Genomic DNA, 12,291 nt, shown 5'->3' with positions numbered 1-12,291 from the left:
TGACAAGAGGCTATGATATACTGATAAAATGATAAGATGAAGCCACAAATGCTATGATGATGATATGATAACATGATATGATAATAGAATGAGAAGATGATATGATATGATAAAATGATAAGATGAAGCCACAAATGCTATGATGATGATATGATAACATGATAGGATGATAGAATGGGAAGATGATATGATATGATAAAATGATAAGATGAAGCCACAAATGTTTATGATGATATGATAACATGATATGATAATAGAATGAGAAGATGATATGATATGATAAGATGATGAGATGAAGCCACAAANGCCATAACTGAATCCATTACTGAAGCCAAGCAGCGAAGCCACACTAGGGAGTGCAACGGCAAAGGCTACAGGAAGCAAACCACTGCGGCAGCAAAGCTATGCCTATCTAACGGTGAGCGGAGCTTCCACATCCAGTGACGATTCGGATTCAGGGGATGAAGCCATGCCACCAGCGACAAACAGGCTTCATCTGAAAGTAACTATGTGATAGCGATGCTCGTACCGTAGCAAGGTTAGTACCAGCGCAATGCCGATTGCAGTAATCATTACGTCCGGGCCTCCACTCGGACACCTCTGATCAAGGACTGTGCGAGTAGGCAGGAAGCAGCGACAGAGGCACACACAATGATGCCAACAGGAATCGCGATCCTGGGGCATTATTGACAACCATGCCGACACATTAAGGAGAGCCATGACGATGGCACACAGTGACGAGCCCGAGGCCAGATGAACGGTATCCACCCACAACTAAGGGGATAACTTGTTTCATTAACGGCGTCACTGCTAAATATAGACCAGTTGATAGATAGTTCAAGCCAAACAAAGCTCTAATAACTCCTTGCGTTCTTTATCAAGGGTGTATGCGCAGAGCAAGGGGGAGTGGGCTCAACTTCGATGTGGGTCTGAGCGAGCGTATACGACAATGTTGTCTTTCAGTGTCATTATCCTATGTCACCCAACAACATTGTAAGCCCACCTTTCAAGCGGGTTTACAGCCCATCTCCAACCCCGCGAACCCCTATTTTCCTTCCGCCACGATTGATGATGAAATGATTGATGATGATAGAGTAAACTCGAGGTTGCTTATTGCGAGGCCGATAATACGATAAAATGACGAGGAAACTAGAGTATCGCTAAGAAGAAGTCTGCAGACAGAATACACCGTAATGTATAAGAACAATGTGTACGTGCGCTGTATTGTGTTCACTTAGGTATAACAAACACATGGTTTGTATCCCAGCACCATGTAGTACACTGTATGATTCACCGTAACTGGACTATATGTATTCACTATTACACGGTATGTTTCACCATGTTTAGCACAAATTTGTACGACGCACTTAACTCACATACTTTTAAATGCATTGTTTATTGTTGCTTAAGCACGCCTTAGTCAAGTTGCCACTAATCACCGTTGTATTACTATGTTACGTTAACACTATCCTTTGTTGAGACCTGCAGTCACTATACCAGCAATTGATGATGGTAGGGTGCAAAGAAAGACAGATATCGGTGGGACAATAGCCGACATCGAGCGAACCACGTCATATCGACAGTACGTAAGCTCTGCCACCAACCAGGTGCCGAGCTCACAAGGAGACCCGACGCACGAGCCGATTCTGGCGAGTCAGTTTTACCCTCCCGCACGGTCGTGCGGACCGCCACGACGACAACCACAACGACGACCGCGACGCCAGCAGGGACAACGACGACGAGACGGAGGACTTTACAACTGACCCGAAAGCCATGGAGCACCGCCAGTTGCACACGAGCTATCCTGACGACGAACCACGGAGACTTACGACCACCCAGCGACGACACGACCCCACACCAACGACCACGAGGGGGAGACGGCGACTTCGTGGATTTTCATATTATATAACAGAAAATACATGTTTAATAGAAGGATAAGTTAAAAATAAAAATCCATTGTTAGTTAAAGAATTTATCTTTAGTTTAGTTAAGTAAAGTAGGTGAGGTGTTTTAATAAAACAAATTAAAAATTGGAAATAGTATGCATAGCCATAAAGAAGGCAAAACAAGGAAGAATGAGATAATAGAGAAGAGTAAAGTTTTAGATGCACAGATATTTAGTCTTTCCGCTGGTTTACAAAAAAAAGTTAAAAAATATACGTATTAAAAGCAGCATCCCAACGTTAACAGAGTTTGTTCGCCGCCAATAGTACGGCTTCCCAACTAGTCATATGCTAAGGGAAGTTGTAATACAGAAATAAAGAGAGGAGATAAACCGGGCGCGGGGCCCGGGCCAGACCGCGTAACGATCTTTAAAGAAGCAGAAATTGTATTAATTGGGCGTGAATAACCAACGGTAGTCCGCTACAGGGCAAGCCTTTGGCAGCGTGGCACGCAGACTGACCCCGTACGTCGTGCCGCAATGAGAGAGGCTACCCACGCCACCCGTGCCCATAACCTAAAAACAATAGTTATAGCACGGCGTATATAGCCTTTGTTCACGCAGCCCTGCGGGCTTGACCGCCTCTCTGCCGTATTTGTGATTGAGACGATACGTTAGACTTATAATTAGTACTGTTGTTCATCGGCTAGTTCGAGCAAACGGCCACTGATAATGTAAGTTTATGTTGTTATGACGGCGTACCTATTCTGTATAATGTTCAGCCTCCGGTTAAGGAGGCCACAATCCTCTCTGATGTATACGTTATCGATAACAGTAAAGCATGCATGTGCTTAAACTACGTAATCAGTGTGAGGTGCCTCTTGTAAGATTGTGTACAGCGGTCATGATCTTAATAATATGCGCAGAACCCTAGACGATCACGGGTAACATGATAGTAAGAGAATCATTATTACACTGCTCGAGAGAGTCAACTATATACTCGCCCGCTATATACTGTGTACGCTCGCTATATACTAGCTATATACTCGCTCGCTATATACTAGTACTATGTACGCTCGCTATATACTATGTACGCTTACTATATACTAGCTATAAACTCGCTCGCTATATACTAGCTATATACTCGCTCGCTATATACTATGTACACTCGCTATATACTAGCTATATACTCGCTCGCTATATACTATGTACGCTCGCTATATACTAGCTATAAACTCGCTCGCTATATACTAGCTATATACTCGCTCGCTATATTCTAGCTATATACTCGCTTGCTATATACTATGTACGCTAGCTATATACTATGTACGCTTGCTATATACTATGTACGCTCGCTATATATAATACTAGCTATATACTCGCTCGCTATATACTATGTACACTCGCTATATACTACTAGCTATATACTCGCTCGCTATATACTATGTACGCTCGCTATATATAATACTAGCTATATACTCGCTCGCTATATACTATGTACGCTCGCTATATACTAGCTATATACTCGCTCGCTATATACTAGCTATATACTTGCTCGCTATACACTAGTACTATGTACGCTCGCTATATACTATGTACGCTTACTACCGGACCCACCATAGATAGTGTTTTGTAATATATGGTTTGTATATATATATATGGTTGGATTATAGTTTTTCGGGTAAGGATAGTGGGTATTCATTTTACATTGTTGCTGAGGAAGTCGAGTGAATGGAGTGCTCTGATTGGCTGTGGCCCGGAACACTCGTGGGGAAAAAAATTTCGCCACCCGCATAGCTGCAGGAATACTGTAGAACGAAGAGAGTCAAGTTAGCAGAGAGACAACATTGCCTTACTTCCACGATGGTGAAGTGTGCTCATAGGCAGGCGCAGAGACATAGGGCCTACTTCGCAGATCACACATACTCATAGACAGTACATCTTACACATACATATTTTACATCTTATACTCATTACACAGTAGCGAATAGCACGGCGTTATATGGTTAGCTTGTGAAACTGGTGGATAATTGCACGACGGACTACCTTTTCGGTAGATATCCACAGAACGCCTCGATTGATGAGCTCTCATTGATTCGTTCGCGAGTAAAGCACCATCGATCGCCCATATACCGTGAATTAGCATCGATTCGCTAGCGCAACTGCCAACACGACCGCCGAGACTCACAGCGACTGATAGCTAGCTACCGATACAATTAAGCCGCCTTTGCTATATAATCCACGTGAATAGAAAGCAGCCGCAATACGAAGGAAAGAGCCTTCCACAGGCATGCAGGTGTTGCTGCATTTGCAGAAAGAAGACTCACAGGAAGAATACTACCACAGGAAGGCGTCTACTACGGAAGCGCATTAGCCGCAGGCAGGGATCAGCTACAGGATGCATCCTACCACAGGAAGGAATAAGCTACAGGATGCATCCTACCACAGGAAGGGATCAGCTACAGGATGCATCCTACCACAGAAAGGGATCAGCTACAGGATGCATCCTATCACAGGAAGGGGTCAGCTACAGGATGCATCCTACCACAGGAAGGGATCAGCTACAGGATGCATCCTACCACAGGAAGGGATAAGCTACAGGATGCATCCTACCACAGGAAGGGATCAGCTACAGGATGCATCCTACCACAGGAAGAGATCAGCTACAGGATGCATCCTGCCACAGCAAGGGATCAGCTACAGCATGCATCCTACCACAGGAAGAGATCAGCTACAGGATGCATCCTACCACAGGAAGGGATCAGCTACAGGATGCATCCTGCCACAGCAAGGGATCAGCTACAGGATGCATCCTACCACAGGAAGGGATCAGCTACAGAATGCATCTTGCCACAGCAAGGGATCAGCTACAGGATGCATCCTGCCACAGCAAGGGATCAGCTACAGGATGCATCCTAGCTACCACAGGAAGGGATCAGCTACAGGATAAATCCTGCCAGATCAAGAGATCAGCTACAGGATGCATCCTACCACAGGAAGGGATCAGCAGCATCATCAGCTACAGGATGCATCCTACCAAAGAAAGGAATCAGCTACAGGNTGATAATACTAAGCTACCTACGGTCGCTTTCGCTACGTTAACCTTACTATGTATCGCTCGCTACTACTAGCTTAGTATACTAACGTCCCCCCCCCGCTCGCTGTATTGACTATGTGCGCCGGCTATAGACCATGTATGTCTCGCTACATATTATATGGTAACGCACTCGCTATATACTCGTCTGTGGTACGCTCGCTATATACGTAGCTTATATTACTCGCTTCGCTATAATACTCCATGTCTAGCGGCTTGCTATCACACTCACTCGCTATGAAGTACGTATGTTACGCTTGCTATAATCACTCGCTATATATCTAACATGTACGGCTCCGCCTATATACTACCTCAATATAGTCACTCGCTATATTACTGAATGTATTGCTCGCTATAGCCAGACGTAACTAGTTATAGTACTCGGCTCGCGTATGAGCTATGTGCGCCCGGCTATACGACCATGTATCTGCTCGCTAATATTACTCATGTATCGCTCGCTATAGTACTATGTCGCTCGCTATACTTAGCTAGCATAAGTACTCACTCGCTATATACTATGGTACTCGCCTATTGTACTATGTATGCTCGCTAATCATTTACTAGCTATGAAACTCGCTCGCTATATACTATGTACAACTCGCTACTATACTGCTAACTACTATGCTCCGCTATATACTATGTACACTCGCTTGATATACTGAGCTCACTAATATGCACTATGTACCGCTCCGCTACAATAAACTAGCTATAGTACTCGCTTGTTATATACTAGCTATATACTCCCTCGCTATTATACTATGTACACTCGCTATAAGTACTGCTATACTACTAGCTCGCTATATATCTAGTGTACAGCTCGCTAATACTAGCTTATAGGCTAGCTCGATATACTACTATGTACAGCTCGCTATAATACACTACGCTAGTATACTACTTCGTTATAAGCTACTAGTCTATATTACTCCGTCGGCTATACTACTATGCTACGCCTCGCTATATATCTAGCTATAGTTCTCGCTCGTGTAATGATACTGAGCTATATACTCCGCTCGGCTATATACTATGTCACACTCGCTATTAACTAGCTTACTACTAGCTCGTATATACTAGCTCCTATATCTTCCCTCGCTATAGTCTAGTTAGACGCTCGCTATAGTACTACTATAGTACTCGCTCCGTTAGTAATACTTAAGCTCATATAGCGTCGCCTCGCTAGTTATACTATGTTACCGCTCGGCTATATACTAGCTATATACTCCCTCTGCTAGTATACCTACTGTTACGCTCACTATATACTAGGCTATATACTCGCTCGCTATATAGCTATTGTACGCTCGTTAATACACTAGCTATACTATCTCGCTCACTCACATGATACTGATTTACACGTCGCTATACTACTACTATATATCCTCGGCGTCCGCTATAGTCTATGTACAGCCTCGCTATTATACTAAGCTATACGTATCATCGGCTCGTGTAATACTACTAACTGACTATACTCCCTCGCTATATACTATTACGCTCGCTATATACGACCTATATAAATCGCTCGCTTATATACCTAGTACTATGTACGCTTACTATATACTAGCTATATACTCCTCGCTTATGACACTAGCTATATTACCTCGCTTCGCTTATATACTCAGTGTACACTCGTATACGCCGTCCTGTGAGAGCCCCACTGACAGGTCTGCCTGGGGTCTTCGGTCATTTCTCACATAGCGTGATCGCGGCTGCGGGTGGGCCGCTCCGGGTTTGGCGTTGTGGTTTCGCTTACCTCAGGACGGCCGTCCCTTGTAAAACGCGCAGGTTTCAGTTCGATGATTGCAGCAGGCACTAAGCTATTATACTCGCTCGCTATATACGTATTGTAATCGCTCGCTATACTATAAGTACTAGCTATATATCCCTCGCTATAACTATGGTACGACTCCCGCTAGTAATACTACTCAGCTATATCACTCGCTCGCTATATAGCTATCGTAGCGCTCGCTATAGTACTCAGCTATATTACGCTCGCTCGCTATATATCTAGCTAGTATAGCTGTGTGCTTCGCTAGTAGCACTAGTACTATGTACGCTCGCTATATACTTCATGTACGCTTACTACCGGACCCAAGCCATTAGATAGTGGTTTTGTAATATATGGTTTGGTATATATAAGAGTATGTTGGGTTGGAGTATAGTTTGTGTTAGGGTTCGGGTTAGGGCGACGTAGTGGGTAATTCCATTTTACATTGTTGCTTCGAGGAGTCGGTGACATGGAGTGCGCTGAATTGGCTGTGGTCCGGGAAGCTCTCCATGTGGGGGAAAAAGATGTCGCCACCCGGCATAGCTGCAGTGACATACGTGTAGGAACGAAGAGAGGTCGTGTTAGCAGAAAGACCAACATTTGCCCTTACTTCCACGATGGTGAAGTGTGGCTCAATAGGCAGGCGGCAACAGAGCCCATAGGGCGCTACTTCGCGAGATCACACATTCTCGATATGACAGTACATCTTACACATACATATTTTACATCTAGTATCGTCATGTACACCAGTAGCGAAAGCAGCGGCGTTATATGGTTAGGCTGTGAAACTGGTGGAAATAATTGCACGACGGACTCAACCTGTATTCCGGTAGATATGCCTACAGAACGGGCCTGCGATTGATGAGCTCATCATTTTGATTCGTTCGCGAGTAAAGCAGCATCGATCGGCCCATATACCGTGAATTAGCACTCGATTCGCTAGCGGCAACTGCCAACACGATACCGCCCGAGATCTCACACGCGACTGATTAGCAATAGCTTCACCCGATACAATGAAGTCCGCCTTGGCCTATAGTAATCCGCACGTGAATTAGAAGAGCAGCCGCAATACGAAAGGAAAAGGGCGCTTCCACATAAGGCCATGGGCAGGGTGTTTGCTGGCATTTGCAGAAAGAAGACTCACAGGAACGAATGACTACCACGGAAGGCGTCTAACTACGGAAGCGCACTTAGCCGGGCAGGGCAGGGATCAGTACAGGATGCACCTACCAACAGGAAGGGATAAGCTATCAGGATGCGATCCTACCACAAGGAAGGGATCAGCTAACAGGAATGGCATCCTAGCCAGCAGGGACAGAATGATTCAGCTACAGGACTGCATCCTGCCACAGCAAAGGGATCAGTCTATCAGCTATGCAATCCTACGCACAGGAAGGAGATTCACGTACCAGGATGGGCATCCTAACCACAGGAAGGATCAGCTAACAGGATGCATCCATGTCCACAGAGAGGATCAAGCTACAGGGATGCATCCTAACCACAGGAAGGGATCAGGCTTACAGAATCGCACTCTTGGGCCACAGCAAGGGATCAGCGACAGGATGCATGCCTGCCACAGCTAAGGGATCAGAGCTACAGGATGCCATCCTAGCGCTACCAGCAGGAAGCGGATCTGCTTACAGGATAAATCCTGCGCAGATCAAGAGATCAGAGGCTACCAGGATGCATCGCTACCACAGAAGGGATCAGCAGCATCATCAGCTACAGGATGCATCCTACCAAAGAAAGGAATCAGCTACAGGATGCATCCTACCAAAGAAAGGAATCAGCTACAGGATGCATCCTACCAAAGAAAGGAATCAGCTACAGGATGCATCCTACTACAGGATGGAATCGCTACTGCAGAAACAAATTAATCACAGCAAATAGAATGCCGGAGGAATTAAGGAAACTACCACGGTAAAAACATCAATCGCGGGAAACAAAATACCAGAAATGAAACTACTACAGGAAGGAACCACCAACAGGAAATGGTCTTCCAGAGCAGACAAAAAAAAGTCTGTCCGAAGAATGCTTTAGCCACAAGAAGAAGATGGCCAATGGAGAGCTGAGCATCAACCGCACCTACGCTGCTGTCACACTAAATCATCGGTTACATGACAGCATATCCTACAGTAAAGTTTCTGGTACCATATACACCGTCCGTAACAGAAACGTATCCGTTACAATAAACCCATCTGTTACAGAAAAGCGTCTGGGCGTGCAACTGCAGCCGCTCAATATTTGCAAACTACAAGATTACAACGATATTTGTCTTGCCATTGATATAAATTCTAGCCTCTTTACGAGCATCAAAGCGCGCAGGCTCAACGGGGGACGATATCACAACTGCTCGTACAATCTACGGGAACAAGGTTTCCTGCGGGCTGCATGGGGGCGCCACAATACCGCGCCCCCAACCGTACAAGAGCGATCACATTTGCTTCATGGTTGCGCTCTTCTTCACTTACCGTGTAACGAGAGCATGTTAACGCAATTAACGTTATTCGAACGTCGTCGCCAAATTCTTAGGCGAGAGTCGATCTTCCGCTTCTTGCTGCAGAACGATTATTGGTTTAAATTTGTATATCTAACCTGGTAACCTGGTATTAATATTGATTTTGTGTGTTTCTGTATACATACAGTCGAATTGGCCTCCATCAAAAACTCGTCTTTTCGTTCTTTTCATGTTGGATTTTCAGCAAGCGAGAGTATACACACAAACATGTCGGTGAAGTATGGCACGAAATCCTACGAGAAAACAATTACGTTAAATTAGAGTAAATGTTAGCAGCGTTTGCCGTTCGTCCTGCTTACACGCGTGTTCACACGACTAACTACTCCATTACGAACCAGTGTAGATGCCTCGGGTATATAGCGTTTATTCGACGCCTTCACATCGGCTCGCCTAGGGGATCGTGAATAGAACCAAGGTCACAAGTAACTCCGTTAAAGCAGCGTGGGAGGCTGAATGACAGTGGGTCTCAAAAGCCGAGAGCAATGCAGCGAAATAAAATTCTGAATCGATGAAGAAGCAATTCCGATTAAAAATCGGATTATTAGAAACGATTACAAAAGCGTTTCCCTTCTAGCGTTTTTCCTGCATTACTCGTGGACGAGTGACTAACTGATCGCGTGCGATAAACGTGTTCTCTAACATGTGAAGCACGTGTATAACACGTACACGTGCACGCACACACAACGTATACTGCTGTATACGAATGCCCCAGACATTTTTCCTAACACCGTATCGATCAAGTTAGCCGCCGTTATAAAGCGAGCCTCGCTCCTTCCCTCCTCTACCAACTCCCTCACCCCCTCCCCTCACCTCACCACCGCCTTCCACGAAATTGTATTACGCACGGCTATATATGCTTTCGTGTTTCCAACGAATGCGTGCTGCGCACTGCGTTGAAATGCGAATGAGCATATGCGAGAATCCCCTGGTACACAGGGTACGCAGTAGCTAACCCACACCGATCCTTCCCGACAAAGTATCTTCCGGCTGACGTTTGCAATTTAACCGATTTACAACGAGCAGCCGACAGTGATATATATATATATATATATATAATATATATATACATATATTCATATATACACATACACATATATATATATATATAGAGAGATTGTTTAGGAATATTAGTACGTTCCACTACTTGCCACGCATCCTTGCTGTCAATAGCCTGAAGAAGAGACATTGTCTCGAAAGCTCGGTCTATGAAGAAATACTTGAAATATATATTATTTCTTCATAGACCGAGCTTTCGAGACAATGTCTCTCTTCAGGCTATTGACAGCAAGGATGCGTGGCAAGTAGTGGAACGTACCAATATTCCTAAACAATCGATAGAACAAACTAGTTAACGCGAATGATGTACAGCAGTTGCAAGGGAAGACATTTTGTGTGGTGTGTAGTGTGTGTGTGTGTGTGTGTGTGTGTGTGTGTGTGTGTGTGTGTGTGTGTGTGTGTGTGTGTGTGTGTTGTGTGTGTGTGTGTGTGTGTGTGTGTGTGTGCGCGCGTGCGTGCGTGTGTGTACGTGCGTGTACGCGCGTGTATACGTGAAACTGTGTTGACACAAGCCAGCACTCAGCATCCTTGCCGCACGCGAGCAGCGCGCTCAGCACACCTAGTATAGCAGCTAGGTTGATACGCTGCTGCTGTGTTAGTTTTGGTTGACGATCAACGTTCATTATGACGTCACCGTGTCGCAGCGGCTGACACTGACGACAACACCTGCGTGACTCACATAGTAGCTCACCTGCTTGACGCCTCGACCTACATCCATGCACATGCAGAAGCCCCGACTAGGTAGGTTAGCCAATAGTAGATGGGCTCTTGATTTTAATGTAGAATTGGTATTAATATTACGTAAAAGTGGACTAGTTTGTCGTCTGGAACGCGTACGTGAAAGGTTTAAGCGAAAAAATCGTTTGTTTTCAAAAGTTTTGGTTCGACTTTTAAGCACTTGATTGACGTACAGATACCACACTAGATTTCCAAACACGTAGAAGGATAAAAAAAAAATACACTCGCGGGCTTTCACAAGCGAGCTTGATTTACCTCAAATATTGTACACTGCATGACTCTTTCCTGATATTCTGAAGTGAGCAAGCATTCCCTGCGCTTTCCTAGTGGCCAACCCAGTAACTCATCTGTCACGCCTGCCACCCAACACAACACTATTCACTCGAAAACTCGTCCACTGGTTATGCATCACCTCTGCGATCCTAGATGACTACATTCACACCAGAACGTCCCACCCCTCTAAACTCTAGCCATGCACCATTCCTACCACTCCACTAAACACTGCCCACTCCAGCAAATTTCACTATTAACCAACGATATTCCAAATCCTACCCCACCCCACCCAACCGCGCACGGTGCGCAACGGTACCACTCAATCGTAACACCGCGCCACAATTTACAAATGCACCACCCTGTCCTTCCCTTAGCAATCCCCGCTTGCTGTCTCCTTACTCCTTCCTCCGCCCCGCCCCCGCCACGCCACTACACTAGCATGCCGAGACGAAACAAGGAAAAGCGGCGCTTGCGCGACGCCTCGCTTACCTCGTGCGGTACGAGCAGCAGCAGGGCGAGTCGTGACACGTGGTGCTGCCAGTCGGGCGCCGCCCCCGCCTCCTGCTGGCGCTCATCGTCAGCGGTGACGCCGGCGGCGCCGTCGATGCTGGCTCTCAGCTGCTGCGCAGCGAGGCTGCTGCTGCCGGCGGCCGCCGTCCTGCGAGCCGTCGTGCGGCGGCCGTGGTGGCGTCGCGTCATGCCCGCGCGCGCGCGCCCACTCGCTCTCACTCACGCGTGATGCACTCCCGCTCCGGATGACGAGCGCCGCGCAAGCTCCGGCGGCGGCGCGATGCCCTGTCACGGGAGAGGTTAGCCGAGTTCACACCACCGCGTCATGCGACACAACGACGAAGGTGTCGGACGGCGCGACATCTTCGTCTTCTTCTTCTTCTTCTTCTTCTTCTTCTTCTTCTTCTTCTTCTTCTTCTTCTTCTTCTTCTTCTTCTTCTTCTTCTTCTTCTTCTTCTTCT

The 12,291-nt window shown here is 46.1% G+C and overlaps 1 protein-coding gene across 1 annotated transcript; it reads left to right on the top strand.

Moving 5' to 3' along the window:
* The first annotated feature begins 4,280 nt into the window (after positions 1 to 4,280).
* LOC106812073 (uncharacterized protein FLJ40521-like) lies at positions 4,281 to 4,832 on the top strand. Its single transcript, XM_014815842.1, has one exon. The coding sequence runs from the start codon at positions 4,281 to 4,283 to the stop codon at positions 4,830 to 4,832; it is 552 nt and encodes a 183-aa protein (XP_014671328.1).
* Positions 4,833 to 12,291: the final 7,459 nt, after the last annotated feature.

The sequence above is a fragment of the Priapulus caudatus genome, unplaced genomic scaffold (assembly GCF_000485595.1).
Source record: "Priapulus caudatus unplaced genomic scaffold, Priapulus_caudatus-5.0.1 Scaffold606, whole genome shotgun sequence".
NCBI classification, from domain to species: Eukaryota; Metazoa; Priapulida; class Priapulimorpha; order Priapulimorphida; family Priapulidae; genus Priapulus; species Priapulus caudatus.
This window is presented reverse-complemented; position numbering and strand designations above follow the sequence as displayed.

Excerpts from the sequence above, each read along its gene's own strand:
- LOC106812073 (XM_014815842.1), top strand. The coding sequence starts at position 4,281 with ATGCATCCTACCACAGGAAGGAATAAGCTACAGGATGCATCCTACCAC.